The sequence below is a fragment of the Diabrotica undecimpunctata genome, chromosome 9 (genome assembly GCF_040954645.1).
Source record: "Diabrotica undecimpunctata isolate CICGRU chromosome 9, icDiaUnde3, whole genome shotgun sequence".
NCBI lineage: Eukaryota > Metazoa > Arthropoda > Insecta > Coleoptera > Chrysomelidae > Diabrotica > Diabrotica undecimpunctata.
The window spans coordinates 9,740,674-9,762,109 of NC_092811.1; the positions used below are offsets into that span (position 1 = coordinate 9,740,674).

Sequence of the window (21,436 nt, forward strand, 5' to 3'; positions counted from 1 at the left end):
TGCATGTTTTCGGGTTTAGAAAATGAAATTGTTTGCTACGGCGATCTTCATTGACCTAAAATATAAAGCTACATTTTTTAAAAATACGTCGACTAAAGAGCTTGTTATAGAGCATATTTTAGATATGCTCAGAGACAATCAAACTGACATATCTTCCAATTCAGTTTACCCGAATGAAAAGCGTGTCTGTCCTAAAAAGAAATGATGAGTTTACTGATGGATACGAGTGATAGTGAAGATGACGTGCCTGTTCTTAGTTTTCAAAACCCTGTCCATCTTCCCCGTCACCCAGGTGACGTCGACCCTCTAACATGGTGGAAAGTGAACAAGGGAAGGTACGATCTTCTTTTTCCTGTAGTGCAGCAATATTTAGTTATACCACCAAGAGTGTCCCGAGCGAGCGCTTGTTTAGTGGCGCTGGACTTCTTTATACGCTACATCGAAACAGACTTGTAGGAGAAAACTTTACTTATTGTTAAAAAAAACTTAAAAATAAGTAAAAACAGAGAATTGTTATTTTTTAATAAGAGAGAGCAGAATTTTTGTTAACCCAAAATTAATATTTATGGAAAAGATCTGTAAGCAAATAACAGGCTGTTTATGTTTGTTTGTTTAAACTCTTTACATAAAAACACATAGACTGTTTTTAGTTTGTAGTTGAATAATTCTTAGCTTTTTCAAGATGATTGTCTAAAATTAAAAACTTTAGGCTAATAAAAGTTTTAGAGAATAATTTGTTTTTGTTTTTTTTGTTTACTTTGCATCATTTATTTTTTGTTTTCTAATTTTATAGTTTTTTAAGCTTGAAAAATAAAAGTTTTCTTAATAAAAAAACTGAGAAGTGAATGGATTTTTATTTAATTAACATAATCAAATTATTTTTTTTTCTTATATTCATATTCGCAAAACATTCGCACAAAGGGAAATCAGCAGTGAAAGTGATGTCGAAATGATTCCAGATGGGATTAGGGAAACACAGATTGAAAATGGCCGCTAGTTAATATCTCAAAAAATAGTAAAATAAAAGTACTGACACGTCTAAGATTAATTTCAATACTGCCACTTCTGTTAATATTCCTAACAATATTAATGTAAATAATTGTTATAATTGTGTTATTAATATTCATAAGTAGATTTTTCTAATCTAGAATTCACGAGAATAACTTTAAAGTGTTTAATAAAAGTTCATAAGTAAAGTTTATTAATATATTCTTTTTAACATAGGTATAAAACGGTTACAGAAAAAATATTGTACGTAACACGAACCAAAAGTAATTTTACGAGACTAGCAGGATTTCAGGACTCGCCCAGGATTTCAGGACTCGCCCACGGCTCGTCCTGGAAACTTCCTACTCATCTCGCAAAATATCACTCTCGGAACTTGTTACGTAGTGTCATCAAATAAATATCGTTCTTTACACTAATTAATATTTTTCTAACAACTAAGTAACTGGTTTTTACTAAATTAAATTCTATTCTACCTTAAATTTACACTCCCGCACTTCCTACTTATTCCTTTTAATTTAATACAATTTCACAGAATGACGGTATTAGATTTTTGTTTTGATACAGTGCAGCAACAACCGTTGATACGTATTTCGACCTCATTAAGTCTCTTCAGAACGGTATAGTCACTGCTCTACTGCTGTTTGTTTCGCAAATTTTAGGAAACACAGTGGTTAAGATTTGAATTCGGTTTCGCTAAGTAGAAATCGTTTGATTTCTCTTTTTGTTAATACAATTTCTTAACGACACTAATTTTTTGAAGATCTATATTTCTTTTTCATTTTTAAATAAAAAAGCTGATTGACGATAACTGCATACCTGAATGAAACCGACCGAACTTTTTTAAATGTGGACAAAATTCCTTTGGTTGTACAAGGTCTGATCAGACACAATGATGTATGGAGACTCCTTTAAAATAGTAAAAATATTTTTTTATTTCGATCTTCATGCCAAGTATGCATTCAATTAATCGTTTAAAAGAATCTTTACACCTTTTTTCCAATACGTATTTTCAAATGTTTGTTTCAGATCACGTTGCTAGGAAAATTGCTTAAATGTGTGCAAATGACTTAAGAGGAAACTGATTAAACAAATTTCACAATTAGTAACGATTTTTCTCAAGCGTGTACTTTCTTATGCGTCATCAAATTGCTTTGCTGGGAAAACTGCTTAAGACAAATTTTACACTTGTAAGGCTTTTCCCCAGTATGTACATTTTGATGCTTTGTCAAATTTCCTTGTTGAGAAAACTGCTTAAGACAAATTTCACACTTGTAAGGTTTTTCCCCAGTATGTGTTCGCAAATGATTTTTCAAATTATCTGCTGTAGTAAATGTGTTAAAGCAAGTTTCACACTTGTAAGGCTTTTCCCCAGTATGTGTTCGCAAATGATTTTTCAAATTATCTGCTGTAGTAAATGTGTTAAAGCAAGTTTCACACTTGTAAGGCTTTTCCCCAGTATGTACATTTTGATGCTGTGTCAAATGTCCTTGTCGAGAAAACTGCTTGAGACAAATTTCACACTTGTAAGGTTTTTCCCCAGTATGTGTTCGCAAATGATTTTTCAAAGTATTTGCTGTAGTAAATGTTTTAAAGCAAATTACACACTTGCAAGGTTTTTCCCCAGTATGTGTTCGCAAATGCATTTTCAAGCCAGTGGTTCTAGTAAATGTTTTAAAGCAAATTTCACACTTGTAAGGTTTTTCCCCAGTATGTGTTCGCAAATGCTTTTTCAAATCATTTGCTGCAGTAAATGTCTTAAAGCAAATTTCACACTCGTAAGGTTTTTCCCCAGTATGTGTTCGCAAATGCATTTTCAAACCACTGGCTCTAGTAAATGTTTTAAAGCAAATTTCACACTTGTAAGGTTTTTCCCCAGTATGCGATCGCATATGAATTTTCAAATGAATTGCTTTAGTAAATGCCTTATCGCAAATTTCACACTTGTAGGGTTTTTCCCCAGTATGTGTTCGCAAATGCTTTTTCAAATCATTTGCTGCAGTAAATGCCTTAAAGCAAATTTCACACTCGTAAGGTCTTTCCCCAGTATGCGTTCGCAAATGAATTTTCAAATGAATTGCTTTAGTAAATGTCTTATCGCAAATTTCACACTTGTAGGGTTTTTCCCCAGTATGCGTTCGCATATGAATTTTCAAATGAATTGCTTTAGTAAATGTCTTATCGCAAATTTCACACTTGTAGGGTTTTTCCCCAGTATGCGTTCGCATATGAATTTTCAAATGAATTGTTTTAGTAAATGTCTTATCGCAAATTTCACACATGTAGGGTTTTTCCCCAGTATGTGTTCGCAAATGCTTTTTCAAATCATTTGCTGCAGTAAATGTCTTAAAGCAAATTTTACACTCGAAAGGTTTTTCCCCAGTATGCGTTCGCAAATGCTTTTTCAAATTATTTGCTGTAGTAAATGTCTTAAAGCAAATTTCACACTTGTAAGGTTTTTCCCCAGTATGTGTTCGCAAATGCCTTTTCAATTGATCGGCTCTAGTAAATGTCTTAAAGCAAATTCCGCACTTGTAGGGTTTTTCCCCAGTATGTAATTTTTTATGAGTTGTCAAACTGCTTTTCTGAGAAAACTGCCTAAGACAAATTTCACACTTGTAAGGTTTTTCCCGAGTATGTGTTCGAAAATGATTTTTCAAATTATTTGCTGTAGTAAATGTTTTAAAGCAAATTACACACTTGTAAGGTTTTCCTCCCGTATGTCTTCGCAAATGCTTTTTCAAATCATTTGCTGCAGTAAATGTCTTAAAGCAAATTTCACACTCGTAAGGTTTTTCCCCAGTATGTGTTCGCAAATGCATTTTCAATTGATCGGCTCTAGTAAATGTCTTAAAGCAAATTCCGCACTTGTAGGGTTTTTCCCCAGTATGTAATTTTTTATGAGTTGTCAAATTGATTTTCTGAGAAAACTGCCTAAGACAAATTTCACACTTGTAAAATTCTTGTTGAATCTCAACTTTTATACTTTTGTTTAGTATGGTTTCTTCAGCATGTTGACTTATTTGTTGTTGTTTGTGGTATAAATGTTTAGGTGATGTTTTTTTAGTGTCCAATGTATTCCTGATTTGGGAAAAACCTAAAATATAAAACAAACTATAAATATTTGTTTTTTAGCTACAAGGAAAATTTTTGTGCAGAAACAGGAATAAAAACAAATAAGTCTATAAAAAATAAATATAGTATTAAACAATTGAAACCAAAAAACTTTACTTTTTGTAATTTACTATTTTAAGTTTCAAGCATTTGTTTATCCACCTAATAATATAAATAAACAATATTGTTATACTCAGTTCGTTGATCCCAGTTAAATTTTAACCAACTGACCACTCCTATTAGTTATGATTATTGTTCCTTTTCAATGATACCTAAGTCTGTAACAAATTACTATGCAGTAATGCAATGGTTAAGTTTATTATTAATACTTGTAATATGATTAAACTTAAGAGTAGTATCGGATGATGTCGTATTTAACATTATTTTAAAAAAGAAAATTTGATTATTGTAATTGAATGTTTAGTATGATTTTTTAAACTGTATGATTTTGTTTAAACTATGTGATAATATGGTAATGTAATAATCTTATTCTAAAAAGGAATCTGTTGAATTATTGAATTTCATATGTTGTTTGTCTACTGTTAAAAGAAAGGAGTAGATTTCTTGGTTTCCCTTTCTAGAACTTCTACTGACTCAAAGTCCATCTGGTGTCCTTCATTTACTACATGAAGCGCTAATGAGCAACGGTCATGATGTAATCGGCAGTCGCTTTTATGTGAAATTATGCGATTTTTTAAATGCCTTTCTGTGTGACCTATGTATTTTTTATTGCAGTTTTTTTGCATGGAATGCTGTAGACTACATGTGACATTTGCTCCTTAGGTGTTTTGTCTTTTATTTTTGTGTGAAGGCTCTTTATTGAAAATACCGTTTTATTTGCAATTTTGAAATTATGAAAAGAATTTAGAACCCTTGCTAGTCTTATTTAAATTTAATAAATTACAAAGCAGATACGAATCAGCTAAGCAGCATCTACAGCAATATTCTGCAATTCATTTAAGTCAATATTAATTTACCGCATACCTGCTACCTTATTTTATAATATAGAAATTTAAAGAAACTCATCTCGTCCACTATACACTTTTTGTTGTTCTATGTGTATATTAACTTAAAAATTGTCAGTCTAATTGTGAAAGTGTAAAACAAATGTTTGTCTTGTAGTTTTTGTGAACAGTTCTACCTCTGTAAGTAAATATTAATGTAACTTTATCTTAATGTTGTTTATCTCTTTGTTTTAATAAATTTGTAGTGCACTTCTGATGAAGCCAACAATCAGTTGGCGAAATATTAAGTGACTAGAAAATAGAATTGTGTTAATTCCAGACCGATAGAACCTGACATATACTCAAGAATATTATTTTAAATAATATACGGTCGATACCAAAACAAAAAATTTATATATATATATATATATATATATATATATATATATATATATATATATAATTTTCATTTTTCTTAGGTTAAGGTCCTATGTACTTTTAAAAAAGCAGATTTGAATGACCTATATCTTAAAAAAACTCGGAAGTGAAACAGTTCGCATGTTAATGTACATATTGTGTTTAGCGCAAAGACATACACACCCCCGGCACAATCCCGGTCCGTTCCAAATCGACCATGACACTATTCATCCGAAAACTAGTGCCACGAGTAGATTCGTGAAGAACCCTTCCTTGCCACCTCCCGGCTCATCTGCCAAGTTTCCTTATCCCATGATTGCATTTGGAGAAGGAAATTATTTAATTCGCGCTACTCAGAAGAATCGGGCGTTTAAAAAGCCCCTCTATTCTCTGCCACTAAAATTCGAATTCGCTGGCGTGTATCCTATCCGCAGTATCACACAGCCCAGCGGCGGATTGTGGGATAAATCATCAGCCAGATGTCAATATATGCTTGAAAAGCTTAGGATGTCGGCCGATCTGAAAGTTGAAAAGCTGAAAAGAACATTTTTTGGGAGTACCGAAGTACCATTTTTTATTTTTATATATATTTTTTTGTATTTTAATGTTTAATTCTTGCAATCCAAAATGCCTTACCAAAAAATAGTTAACGGAAAGCTGTCAGTCGATTTTGCGACAATACATTTCATAGGAAACGAAATACATTGAAAATATTCTTGGGTATTCTAATACATATACGAGGGGATTTCAATATATACCAAGGAATTTACAAATGCGACAATGCTCGACAATTTCCTGCTCGTAAATGTTCAATAATACTTGAGTAAATTTCTTTGGTTTATTGGTCTGGAATTAATAAAACAAATTTTTTGGTGAATTGCCATTTTACTTTTATATTTTATTTTATTTAAATTGAATGCATACATTTTAGTTTTAAATATTAGTAGTGTAACATGTAATTTATATTATAAAGTAGAAAAAAAAGTGTTAATTGAGAATGACCATTTGCCAAAAGTTCAGTAGTGTATTATTTAGTTACATATATACTTCCCACCCAACCTTCACTGAGTATTGCTATATCTTAGGTTTTGAAATAAATTAACAACTACATGTAATATTGTGTTTTATTACATAAACCATAAACAACATCAATTACATACTCATTTATTATATATATTTGTATATTATTGTATATATGTATATATATATATATATATATATATATATATATATAAATACTTTATATATATATATATATATATATATATATATATATATATATGTAAATACTTTTTTCTTTTTGGGTGTGGTAGTCAATAAAAAATAGAGATTTGCTAAGGCGTACTATTTATTCTGAATCCAAACTTTCGGTGGTTTTTTGCCACCTTTATTAAGGTCTACAAAGAAAATTACTATGTTGTAACAATTTGAATGATGCAATAAAAAACCTATAAAAAAACTTACCCGAATGTAAGATTCGTGGCATAAACAACAACGTTAAATAACATGATATGTACTGCAATTGCAACTAACTTTAAAAATGTTACTGTTTAAAAGACACTTTGACAATTATTAATACATACGTTAAAAATTTAAAACACAAAATGATAGACGACATGTTAAAACAGTCGTCGTTGCAAATTTGATTTCAGTCACATTTCACGAGCAGAAAGAGAGAAAATGGGAGGACAATTATTGTTTAAATCGTTTGAAGAAAATACAAAAAACAACTTTCAAACTAATGTCTAACAAAATGCTGTTTATGAATTTTGAGTACTACCAACTGTATTACTAACTTGAAATTGAGCGGGAAATTACAAATATTATTTACAACATAAACAATAAAAAGAAAAATAGTATTTAGTAAATAGGTTTAGAAAAAACAACCAAACAAAACAAAACTGAATTAATAACTGAAGTTTGATCAAAAAAATTCAATTAATAAAGAAATTTTAAAAAGAGAAAAGAAAACTCTGAAATGCAAAATAGCTCAGTCAAAAGTCAATATAAAATTGTAAATTTTGCTAAGATTCTGGATCTCAGATCTTTTATTCAGATTGTTATTATCACTCTTGCTGATATGTACCATCTCTAAGAAAGTTCTCTTAAATTTATTTTTCTCTCTGGCTAATATTTTTACATTGTTGAAATCTATCTTATGGTCTAGATCGATAGTATGCTCTGCCAAAGCACAAGTAGGTTTGTTTAATCTACAGTCACTCTTATGAGAAATGATACGACTAGACGGATTCCTTTCAGTTTCACCAATGTACGTGGATGGACATTCAGTACATTGAATGCAATAAACAACATCTGTAGTCTCTAGAGTGGTTAGGGGTTGTTTTATTTTGCTATATAGCTGACGTATGGTTTTGATGTTCTTGTTAGCTATTTTGATATTCTTAAATTCTTTGAAAATCTTAGTGAGTTCAATGGTTAGATTCGGAATATATGGAAGGGCATAAAAATACAAACTTGTTGGAGCAGAATTAATTTGTGCTGAGGGCACTGATTGTGACATAGTAAGAATGTTATTTCTATTAACAAAAGGAACATTAAAAATTAATTTATTAATCAGTCTTGGAGGATATGAATTTTCAACAAAAATATTACGTAAGAGGTTGAGATCATGTTGGGATGTGATAACCTTTTGACACGTTCTTTCATCGCCTAGGACTAAATTAGTTTTTATCCTAGGAGGATGGTAAGAATGGTAGCTTATGAATCTATTGCTATAGTGTGTGTTTTCATTGTGTTTTTACAACATTATCCTCACATCTATGCAATCTCATGTCAAGGAAAGGCAAAGATCCCACCCGCTCCTCCTCGCACGTGAATTGCAAGTGTGGGTTTCGTTGGTTGAAAACATTTAACGTAGATTGTATAGAGTCTGCAGGTAGTGCCAAGATTAAGTCATCTACGTATCTCTTTATGAACGGAGTTTTAAAATTAATTTGTTGCAAACAGTCTTTAATCAAGTCCAAGACATAATTGCACAGTATTGGTGAAATAGCGGAACCCATTGGAGTACCAAAGACTTGTTTGTATTAACAATCATTAAAAATAAAAACATTAGAGTCAAAAACAAAAGAAATGAGTTTTTTGATATTAGCTAAGTTAAGGGTTGTGTGCATTGATATGTCATCCCAGTGTTTCTCAACACTAACCAAGATTGTGTGTAATGGTAAATTGGTGAACAAAGACACTACATCAAAACTAACGAGCTTATAGTTGATAGGTAATTTTAAGTTATTAATAAAAGAACTGAAACTGAAAGAGTCCTGAATGTAAAACTCATTGTTATTACTGTACGTTTCTGTGAGAATATTAGTTAAAAAACTTGCTATGGGGCCATTAGGTGTACCTATTGAGGACACTATTGGTCTCATAGACAGAGTAGGTTTATGAATTTTTGGGAGAGCATAAAATCTAGGAGCAATTGCATTGTAAATTTTCAAAGTTTTACCAACTGATTGATCTATTTGATTCTCCTTTACCAAATCAGAAACTAGTTTATTAGCCTTTTGTTGTAAAGTACACACGGGATTGTTGTTCAACTTTTTATAATATTTAGTGTCGGTGAGTAAGTCTTCACATTTTTGTATATTTGGTTCTAGTGTACATTGCTATAGTAACATTGCCTTTGTCGCTCTGGACAATCTTGATCTCAGGGTGATGTTTCAAAAAGTTTTGCATTTGATATAATATTTATTTAAGAAATGGTCTTTTTCATCTTTGTTAAGCAAGTTAGTGATTATATTGGTGAATTTGGACCTTAGAATCGACATTCTCAATTGGTCTTAAGATGTTTTCGATGTCTGTCAACAAAGATGAAACTTTAAAATCTTTTTTGTTAGGAAGCAAAGCGAATTTAGGGCCTAAAGCCAACAACTTTTTAACTTCTACAGGAAATTCTAAGTCAGCGAGGTTTTTCAACCAACTCTCCCTGAAACCAATACTGTCAAAACTATCTAATATGAACTTATTAAATTTATTGATATTGATTCTCTTAATTTTATGAAAAAGACTTGTTGTCTACGTTTGAACTCAACATATGTGTAATAATTAAGTATAGATTTTGATTTGGCCTGGAGATCTTTTAGCTTATTTTCTAAATGATTAATATCAGCAAAAGTAATCTTAATTTCTAAATTGAGAATATTTTTTCCAAAACCTTTTAAAGTCCTTGAGCTCGAAAATCTATCTCTCCTCTCCTATGATGAAGTAAAGTTGTTTTTTGTATTTTCTTCAAACTATTTAAACAATAATTGTCCTCCCATGTTCTCTCTTTCTGCTCGTGAAATGTGACTGAAATCAAGTTTGCAATGACGACTGTTTTAACATGTTGTCTTTCATTTTGTATTTTAAATTTTTAACGTATGTATTAATTGTCAAAGTGTCTTTTAAACAGTAACATTTTTAAAGTTAGTTGCAATTGCAGTACATATCATGTTATTTAACGTTGTTGTTTATGCCACGAATCTTACATTCGGGTAAGTTTTTTTATAGCTTTTTTATTGCATCATTCAAATTGTTACAACATAGTAATTTTCTTTGTAGACCTTGATAAAGGTGGCAAAAAACCACCGAAAGTTTGGATTCAGAATAAATAGTACGCCTTAGCAAAGCTCTATTTTTTATTGACTACCACACCCAAAAAGAAAAAAGTATTTACATTTACATTTTTTCCAAACTATAACTATATAAATTTGCCTTAAATGTGATAACACAACGATGCAGAGATATGAATGTAGGTGTATATGCATATTTTATTGATTATCGAAAAGCATTTGACTGCATTAACCATCAAAAGATGATCGAAATTCTGAGAACAACTGGAATTGACGAATAAGACTTGCGAATTATCTCAGGACTATATTGGCACCAAACGGCAACAATTGAAATAAGCACACAACATCCGAAAATATACGAATCCGACGAGGAGTGCGACAAGGTTGCGCCTTATCGCCGCTATTATTTAATCTGTATTCGGAATCTATATTCAGAAAAGCATTAGATGAGGTTCAAGGTGGAATCAAGATTAACGGAACATAGACAACATATCAGGTACGCTGATGATACCGTCTTAATAGCAAGCAACTTCATATCGAAATGTTCGGTTTACATCCAAAACTAAAACTTTAGTATTTTCAAAGACACCAATTAACGTACATGTGTATGCCAAGGGTCAAATAATAGAACAGGTAACTTCCATAAAATATATGGGAGCAAATATCAACAGCCAGTGTAACCCAAAAAAAAGGAAACCCTATCAAGAATCGAACAAGCGAGGAAAACACTCATGAACATAAAAACATTTTTTACAAGATCAGACCTCTTATTCTGGAGCTCAGAATTCGTATTATCAGATGTTACGTTTTCTCTGTTTTTTTTGTATGGCTGTGAAAGTTTTGTCAATGGACTCTGAAACAGAATAGATGCCTTTGAAATGTATATATACAGAGGATATGATGAAAATTCCATAGGTACAAAGAGTTACCAAGGTGAGGTACTTCGGCACATGAGTCAACAAAAAGAATTACTCATCAAAATCAAAGATAGGAAAATACAATACTTGGGTCATGTGTTGAGAGGTGAAAGATATGAATTACTTCAAATCATATTGGAAGATAAAGTGCAAAGCAAAAGATCAGTTGGAAGACGCCAGAACTTGTGGCTGAAAGACCTGATGAGATGATTTGACCGCTCATCCACAAAAATCTTTCATGCAGCAGTTTCCAAAGCTACAATAGCCATTTGGATCGCCAACCTTCAAAAGGAGACTACACAATAAGTATGGTTTTACTCCGGTACGTGTTCGAAACTGCATTTTAAAGTTATCTGCGGTAGTAAATGTCTTAAAGCAAATTTTACACTTATAACGTTTTTTTTTCCTCAGTATGAATTTTTTTATGCCTTGTCAAACTACTTTGTTGAGAAAACTGCCTGAGACAAATTCCACACTTATAAGGTTTATCTCCAGTATGTGTTCGAAAATGTATTTTCAAATTACCTGGTGTAGTATGTGCCTTAAAGCAAATTTCACACTTATAAGGCTTTTCCCCTGTATGTATTCGCAAATGAATTTTCAAATTATCTGCTGTAGTAAATGTCTTAAAGCAAATTTCACACTTGTAAGGTTTCTCCCCAGTATGTATTCGCAAATGCATTTTCAAATTATCTGCTGTAGTAAATGTCTTAAAGCAAATTTCACACTTGTAAGGTTTTTCTCCAGTATGTGTTCGTAAATGTATTTTCAAATTATCTGGTGTAGTATGTGTCTTAAAGCAAATTTCACACTTATAAGGCTTTTCCCTTGTATGTGTTCGCAAATGCATTTTTAAGTTGTTTGCGGTAGTAAATGTCTTAAAGCAAATTTTACACTTACAACGTTTTTCCTCAGTATGAATTTCTTTATGCCTTGCCAAATTACTTTGATGACAAAACTGCCTGAGACAAATTTCACACTTATAAGGTTTATCTCCAGTATGTGTTCGAAAATGTATTTTCAAATTACCTGGTGTAGTATGTGCCTTAAAGCAAATTTCACACTTATAAGGCTTTTCCCCTGTATGTATTCGCAAATGAATTTTCAAATTATCTGCTGTAGTAAATGTCTTAAAGCAAATTTCACACTTGTAAGGTTTCTCCCCAGTATGTATTCGCAAATGCATTTTCAAATTATCTGCTGTAGCAAATGTCTTAAAGCAAATTTCACACTTATAAGGCTTTTCCCCAGTATGTGTTCGTAAATGCATTTTCAATTTATTTGCTACAGTAAATGTCTTGAAACAAATTTCACACTCGTAAGGTTTTTCCCCGGTATGTGTACGCAAATGCCTTTTTAAATTCTCAGCAACAACAAATTGTTTAAAGCAAATTTCACACTTGTAAGGTTTTTCCCCAGTATGTGTTGGCAAATGCATTTTTAAGTTGTTTGCGGTAGAAAATGTCTTAAAGCAAATTTTACACTTATAACGATTTTCCTCAGTATGAATTTTTTTATGCGTTGTCAAATTGCTTTTCTGAGATTTTTGTTGACTCTCGAATTTTACACTTTTGCTTAATATGGTTTCTTCAGTATGTTGACTTATTTGTTGTTGTTTGTGGTATGAATGTTTAGGTGATGTTTTAATAGTTTCCATTTTATTACTGATTTGGGGAAAACCTAAAATATAAAACGTACTATAAAAATTTGTTTTTTTTCCTTGAGGAAAAATGTGTGTAGAAACTCAACAGGAATACAATATAAATAAACGATATTGTTATACTCAGTTCGCTGGTACCAGTCCCAGCTGTCTAGAAAGTTTAGAAATTATTTTTTTGATGTGTTGGTTAAATTTTGCCCAACTGTCAGTGGCTGGGAATCATCTCCAATGTGCAAATTAGAACCCATTAAATCTCTACGATGTTTTAAATAAGTATGCGATAATTAGGGCTAAATCATTTAATGTGACTTTGGTCTTGATTTATTTGTTAGTTGAGCAAGATGAAAGCTTTAAAGATACTGTTCGTTACACTTATTTTATTGATATATGGTATATTGTCAACATGGCGGAAGGAGTGAATGTGCCGTCTCTTCTCTCGCAAATAGATGAGGAAACATTTGAAGATAAAACATTTAAATGTTGTAATACTAAGCCAAATAAAACGATAGTATGTGTGGTGTACGGAAAAAGATATCATATTTCCTATGCCATTAAAAGCAAGTTAAAATGTTCTAAAATATGTGACACGCGTATGGTGTTTCGAAAAACAAACTGATGTTACTGAATCCATGAATCTATTGCAGTTAGAAAAGAAAATGCTAAGGCACTTATTGGAGGAAAAAGAAGATAAGTATAAATTACTGTTAAATACTAATGAACTTAAAAATATCCAAGAGTTCGTAAAAAATCAAGAACAATTCTCCGACGCGGATGATATTGTAAAGGAACTACCGACTAAGGAAAACCGAATTAAGTGTTTTATGTTTGGGATTGGCGGAAAATACAAAGATCAAATCTACAAACAATCTACGAGGTCCAAAGGAATCGGTTTTAAAAGGTAAGGATAAGCAATAAGGATTTTTGAAGGCCTTCCCATAAGAAAGGAATTAGTATGTCCCAACCAGGACAAATAGGATCTTTAACAATACAGGGCACAAAAATAACATAAATAATATTGTAAGTGTGGTAGGTGATAAACTTGATACCAGTACATCTAAATCTAATATCGTTAATATATTTTCTATTATTTTATACAACATATGTTCTGTATGCAATAAAGTTAAGGAACTAGAAGTATTTCTTAGCGAAAATGATTGGCCAGATCTTGTGCTTTTAACTGAGCACTGGTTGTATCCTCTGGAAACACTTTGTACAGTATACTCCCTCTATAACGAACACGGTTATTACGAGGTTTCGCTTATAACGAGATACATTAGATGTCCCGTGAAATTTCTATTGAACTATAACCGTCTATAGAGAGGGAAATTTGGTTATAACAAGAGATAATAAGATCCAAAAACGTTTTTTTTTTACCTTTTTAGTCCGGTCGTGGCTATAAATAAATACCCTTTCAAACAGCCCCTCAATAAACTTAACTGCAGCCCGCAATAAACTTCTTTACAATGAATAAATACAACTGTTTCACATCTTTAGAGAATATATGATAGAATGATACTGGACCATTTAAAGCAGTTAAAAATAACAGAGTTCTTAAAATTGCAGAAGCAATAGTTTATGTTATCTTTGAAATTACGATTTATGCATTATGTAGTTGGAAAAAAATATAAGTACAGCTTTTCTGTTTTAACGTATATCATTGATAATAAAAGTAAACAACTCTTTTATGTTTTAATATATTTCATTGACAATAAAAGTAAATAACTTTTTTTCAAAAACGCCATTCAAACAATATTTATTAGCATCTTATATTGCTCCGAATGGCTTCACTATAGGAAGTTAATGTTTTAGAAAACTACAGATTCATATGTATGCACAGTATTATGATTGTCTGATATAACGAGATCGGCTTATAACGAGGTAATTAGTCTGTCATTTCAGTTCTCGTTATAGAGGGAGTCTACTGTATTAACAATTACTCCATAATATCCAAATATTGCAGATCTGAAAGCATCCATGGAGGCACATTTATTTTAATTAATACAACGTTTCAGTATAAATTCAATTTTGTTGACTACAATAAATTTAACCACCTCTGCATTGAATCTGAATTTGAATTCTCTATTACTTTCAGTAAGAAGCTTAATACTTTTCTCATTGTTGTGTACAGACCCCCTAAGTTTATTATTCAGTTATTCTCTCAAAGATTGGAATCCTTGCTTGAAAAAATTCCACAAAATGCTTTTATTATATTGACAAGTGTCTTTAATATTGATTATTTGGATTCATCACACATTCATTCATTGCCATTACAAATTTACTTAATGGTTTTAATATGAGAATGCTGGTTACCAATCCAACCAGAGATAAAGCATATTGGATTATATTTGTACTAATCTACATTCAGATCTGGCTGTGTGCAGAGTGATTTCCTATTTTTCATCAGATCATGATCGCATTTTATGTGAATTTCCCGTTAAGAATCTACCTTATACAGCCAGATGGGGTAGGGTTTTCAGCCAAAGTAATTTTGACAGGTTTATTAAATTATGTAATCAGGAACATTGGTATATTTTTTGCGTTCCTGATTGCTTCAGTAATTTTATCACACTCTCATGAAGATTTTCAATTTAGCATTTCAAAAAAGAATTCTTAAATCGAAAATTAAGAAAACTTGGGTTAATAAAGGAATTAGAATTTCCTGCATAAACTCCTGCATAAAGATCATTAAATTACATTAAAAAACATATAATATGCAATGATGAATTTTTGATATATTTCTATACATAAATGTCCATATATAGTAAGGTTACTAAATTAGCCAAATGAAAATGCCAATAATAAACAAAAGGAATCTTGGCGAATAGTTAATAATCTTAGAGCTAAATTTCGCCAAATTACTGATATAGTCTTAGACCCTAGTGAGCTGAATAAATATTACTGCTTGGTAGGTCCAGAACTCGCTCGAAAAATTAATTCTTCTTCTGATCCAATGCATTTTTTAAATGGAGTGAACACTACAAATTCCTTTTATTTTTGTCCACTAACTCGGCTGAAATAAAAAATATTATACAAGCCATTAAAAATCCTATGGCTACAGGACGGGATGATATCCCATCTAAAGATTTATCCCTTCTTCCTGATAATATTCTGAGAATTTTAGCGGAGGAAATTAACACATCTTTTTCAACGGGTCACTTTAGGGATTGTTTAAAATGTGCTAGGGTCATTCAGGTATAAAGGTGGTGACCACGATTTGCCCGCTAATTATTGTCCTACCTCTTTGTTGCCGTCGCTTTCAAAGGTTGTAGAAAAATTGATAAAAATCCGAATGATGACTTTCTTACAAAAACACAATTTACTTTCTTTCTTCCAACTCGGTTTCCAGTTATTAAAAAGTACATATGATGCCATCTTAGAATTCATGGAAAAAGTATACTTGGACTTAAATAACGATTATGTTGCTGCCGCAGTTTTCTATGATCGACCTAAAGCCTTTGACTGTTTCAATCACAAAATACTTCTTAATAAACTATAAAGATATGGTTTCAGAGGCACTGCTCTAAAGTGGTTCAGTTCATATTTGGAAGACAGATGCCAGTCTGTATCAATCAATGAGCCCTATTCTAGTAATATCTTTATTAATTGTGGAGTACCTCAAGGCTCTGCCTTGGGTCCTATCTTTTATTTTTTATATATTTTAACGACATAACTAACCTCCACATTAATGGCCTGGTTACTATATTTGCAGATGACATCACAATGATGATCACAATTTTATGGCAAAACAAGGACTCTAAGGTACTGAACAAGATTATTAGTAGTGATGTGCTAAAAATCAAGTGGTGAAAAGCTAATCATTTGACATTAAATTTTTCAAAAACCAAATTCATTTCTTTTAAGAATGATCCCAACAACATTACTCTGGGCAATGAAGGCACTTGTTCTGATATCGTAAACAAATTTTTAGGTCTCTATATTGATAATAAACTTAAATTTGAGTAACACACTGTATGCTTAAGCAAAAAGATATCATCGGGTTGCTTTTGAGGTCAAATCAGTTGCTCGCCATTTAGATTTCAATCTAAATCAGATTAAATCTAATTTGAGATATGGTTTTGCCATTTGGTGTAGCTGTTATCTTCATCATTTCAGTAGAAATTTTATGCTACAAAAGAGGGCACTCAGATATTTATGTAAGGTCAAGTTTGGTACATCATACAGGCCTCTGTTCCGGAAACATGGTATCTTGACACTTCCTTGCATGTATATTTTTGAACTAGCTTGTTTAATTTTTAAAAAACATAAAGAGGATATTCGGACAATTTCTCCTTATAACACTTGTCTAAATTATGTTATTTTCTGCTTCCAATTCCCTCTTCTACACTAATTAAAAAATCATTTATTTACACTGGCAAGAAAGTGCACCTACAACTTGATAGAAGATCGCAATATTTTTGTATTCCGAAGAGCAATCAAGAAGTTTTTTTTATCTAAATGTTACTATAGTATAGAGGAATTTTTTGAGGATATTTGATATATATTTTTTTAATTATGGAAATTTTATAATTAGTATTTTACTGTATCTTGTGCCTTGTTTGTACTATACTATGTTGAGTTTTATAAATGTAAACTCATTTTAAAAACAATAAATTTCTCTAGCTCTCTCTCTATTTTATTGAGAATTCCTTAGACCTCATTTCTATTATGTTTAGCACATATGTTAGATTCACTGGAATGGTTTTCAGGTACATTATAATATACTATAATATTTTTGACTCTATGATGTAGACTTGACATCTGCACAATTTTGAATGTTACCATTTCCAGCACTACTTACAGATTTGTTGCCAGGGGAATATTTTTAATAATACTAAGAGCTTTTTTTAGATCATCATAGATTGTTTTAAAACTTTTCATCTTCATGCTTATCTTACCAATTTCCAATAATATTCTGGGTGCTGGCAATTTTCACTTCACTTAAACTGTTTTCAAGCGCACTGACATGATTGTTTAGGTTTAGGGCATTCATAATCCCACATATACAATCCTTACAAAAGAAAGGAATAATTCTGGTAGCTAACAATGAACATATTAATTAATCCCGTTTAACTAATTCCAGCACAGCTCCTTGCACATCACCCTCTTGCAAAAATCACATGGGTAACCAAATACTTCAAACATTTGGCTTGCATTTTATAATATACATATAATATACATATACAATGTATTTAAATATACATTGGAGAAATTATTTTTTTAATTTGATACGATAGAATAGATAGATAGAATAGATAAGAATATAGTTTTCTGTAAGTCAGAGGCCTATCATAATTGCTGAATGATATATCATACAAACATATATTATGTCATCTTCTAGTTGAGTAGTGAACCTGTGATTATAGTGTGAATACTTTATATTTACATCCTTTGTTGAAACCAGATCTAAGCCAAATGATGTGGTGATAGGCCTTGTCAAGTACAACCAACGTTTTATAATATACAGGGACAATATGGAATACATAAAGGAAAAATGTATAATTTTTTGAGTAAACTAAATTTGACTTATTTTTAGTAAACCAAGTATCCAAGAGAAAATTTACAAAAGATTAAGGTTAGAAAATTGTTGCATGTATGCACACAATAGAATACTCAGAATCAAAAATATATCCAAAGCAACTAAATTAAGAACATATTAAACTGTAATAAGACCAATAGTTACGTATGCCTAAGAAACCACTATGACAAAAACTGAGCGATCAATGCTACAAGTATGAGAAAGAAAAATACTTCAAAGGATATTTGGTAGAAAAATCATACACAAGTGGACACAAAGAACAAACAGTTAGAAGAATTATCTAAAGAGCATAATATAATTTCAGTAGTAAGAAAGAGCACAAAGATGGTTAGGACTATTGAAATGTTGGCTATCGATCCCTAAACACTATGTAAATCAGTTTGGCTATCTTGACAGAACAAGAAAGGAATTGTCATTCTGTGTTGCCCAAGTGAAGATGTGTTTTATTCTCTCCATTCCAGTATCCATATTTAATATATATAACTGTAACTCTGAAAGCTTTTCCAAAAAGGACATGTCCAAAGAATGACCCAAGTTAGAACGCCAAAAATCTTGTTAAACACTACAATAGGTGGTAAAAAGAAAAAAGGAAGGTCTATGACCAGATGGAGTCATGAAATTAAAGATGACCTGAGTTACCTCAATTGGAAAGCAAAAGCAAAGAACAAACAAGGATGGAGGAAGATTGTAAACCAAGCCATGAGCCTACTTGGCTTTAAGTGCTAATATATATTATTATGTCTCCTACAATGAATCTCTTAAAATATTCTCAAACTGAGTGAATGGACTATAAATGGTTTATATAGTAGGATCGTTTTAGCATGTCGCATAAGTAATAAAAGTGTCTGTTCAGATTTGTTGTGGCTGTGGTTTTCTTAATTTGATAATACGACCAAAGAATATAGACGCTTCAAAGAATATAGCGTCTATATTCTTTGATACGACATTAGAGATTTTTTTAATAAAATAACTTTGTATTATGTTTTATAATAATTGAATTATGGGGCAATTCGCATTTTAGTGCAACCTAACCAAATATATTTCCTCAAGGCACCGCGTCAAAGTGTTGCCGTATTTATTTTAGTAAAATATGTATATGAATGTTACAAATATAAAGTTACTTTTACGAAATAATAATTTGTGTTATGAGAAGCTACAAGTTTTAAATAAGTATAAAACAAATATTTTCTGTTTAAATGCAGTTAAATATTGTAAATTAGCACTTTCCAAATCTTCTCTATTAGAACCTTATTATTAGGTATTGATTATCTTTAATTTAACTAAAATCTATGAATTTTTATATAATTTCATTGCATTTCTATTATATACGGTAATTTAATTATTACTATTAATTTTTTATATCATTTTAATAAATTTTATTGTGTATGCATTTGATTATCTTTAATTAACTAAAATCTATTAATTTTTATATGCATTTCTATATTATGTGAGAGTATGAAAAAACTGGAGACTTGGCAACTCTGACACCATTTAAGAGTATGTCAACTGTCATATAAGCCCAAAAAATTTCACATACAAAAGACAATGACAATAAAACCTATGCAAAACTGCAACTAGGAAAAGTGTGTTGTCTATATTTACCATCAGATTTCTTGTACTTAATTTAGTGTCTTACCTGAATCATCTTGTGTTTCCTCTTTAACATCTATTATATCTACTTCTGTGGATAACTCACTCTGCATATATTGTACGTCTGCACTACTAAATCCATTATATTCCTCGAGTTCTTTCTTAATTTCTACTTTAATATCCATCACAGTCATATACTAATTCATTCCTTCCTATTTTAAAAAAATGAGAAACGAGAGGAAACTAACCGTTCAGTTTACCGAAAGTACAAGCTGATTATAGCCGCAAATGTCAAACATAGAACAAAAATTTCGGTACAGCAGTGTTGGCATGTTTTGTATAATGTAGATTGACGATGCTGTATGCTTCAAATATAAAAGGATAAAGCTTTAGAAGCGTACATTTTGTTCTTAAAAGGTTATGAATTCTGCAATTTTTGATTTATATAAAACAACAATGCGTAACTATTTGTTTCATTGGAGATTAATACAACACAACAATTCCTACTTCTCAGTATTAATAGCTCAAGTATCCTGCTATTACAGACTTCTTTCTTTAAAAAAAGAAGAATTATTCTAAATAGTGGAAGTGTATACTAAACCCATAACATTTTGGGTAGTATATATTTAAAATTTATATTTTAATTGTTATAATTTAACATAACTATTTATTATATATGGTGCAAACAAATAAATAATGATTGTCGGTAATTTGTAAAGTTCTATTTTATATACCATTTCGTTTGTTTACTATTAATATTGGCTATAAGTACGTGTGCTTGGTTGTATAGTAATTTCCAGCCACTTTTAGTCTGTCAAAAAGTAACTAACTTCGCAAAAAAAAATTACTAAATTCACTAGACAGTTCGGACTGAGATTAGCGAACCGAGTTTAAAAGCTTTATCTCTTTATATTTGAAGCATACAACATATTGCCAATGGCCTCCTGCCCCTGTCTATTAACATCAACATCCAGTGAGTTCCATTTGTTAGTTTCCTTCACAGCTATACCACAGAATAATAAGCAATTGTTATTTATTCTGTGGATCTATTTGCGTGCATATTGAAGGACTGATAAACTCCATTCGCTTAGCTCGGACATATTTCGGCAGATTCATTGTCGGAAACCTACAACACAACAATTCCTACTTCTCAGTATTAATATCTCAAGTATCCTACTATTGCACACTTCTTTCTTTAAAAAAGAAGAATTATTCTAAATAGTGGAAGTGTATACTAAACCCATAACATTTTGGATAGTATATATTTAAAATATATATTTTAATTGTTATAATTTAACATAACTATTTATTATATGGTGCAGATAAATAAATATTGATTGTCGGTAATTCGCAAAGTTCTATTTTATTTACTATTTAATTTGTTTACTATTAATATTGGCTATAAGTACGGGTGCTTGGTTGTATAGTAATTTCCAGCCACTTTTAGTCTGTCAAAAAGTAACTAACTTCGCAAAAAAAAATTACTAAATTCACTAGACAGTTCGGACTGGAGATAGCGAACCGCGAACCGAGTCCACGATACACAGACAACCGAGTCAATATTCTACTTGACCTGCTTGTTGCTATCACAGTATAGACAACAACTGTTATCTATACTGTGTTTCTATTTTGATTTTATATATTTTGGAAGGATAGAGAAAATACACTTTTCACCTCGCGCG

General features: G+C 31.1%; 1 protein-coding gene across 1 annotated transcript; it reads right to left on the bottom strand.

Moving 5' to 3' along the window:
• Nucleotides 1–1,608: 1,608 nt before the first annotated feature.
• On the bottom strand, nucleotides 1,609–20,038 carry LOC140449500 (uncharacterized). The gene is made up of 2 exons (XM_072542689.1): nucleotides 19,801–20,038; nucleotides 1,609–4,102 (listed from the first exon to the last, which is right to left on the bottom strand). The coding sequence occupies exons 1-2, from the start codon at nucleotides 19,946–19,948 to the stop codon at nucleotides 2,124–2,126; spliced, it is 2,127 nt and encodes a 708-aa protein (XP_072398790.1). The 5' UTR covers nucleotides 19,949–20,038; the 3' UTR covers nucleotides 1,609–2,123.
• Nucleotides 20,039–21,436: the final 1,398 nt, after the last annotated feature.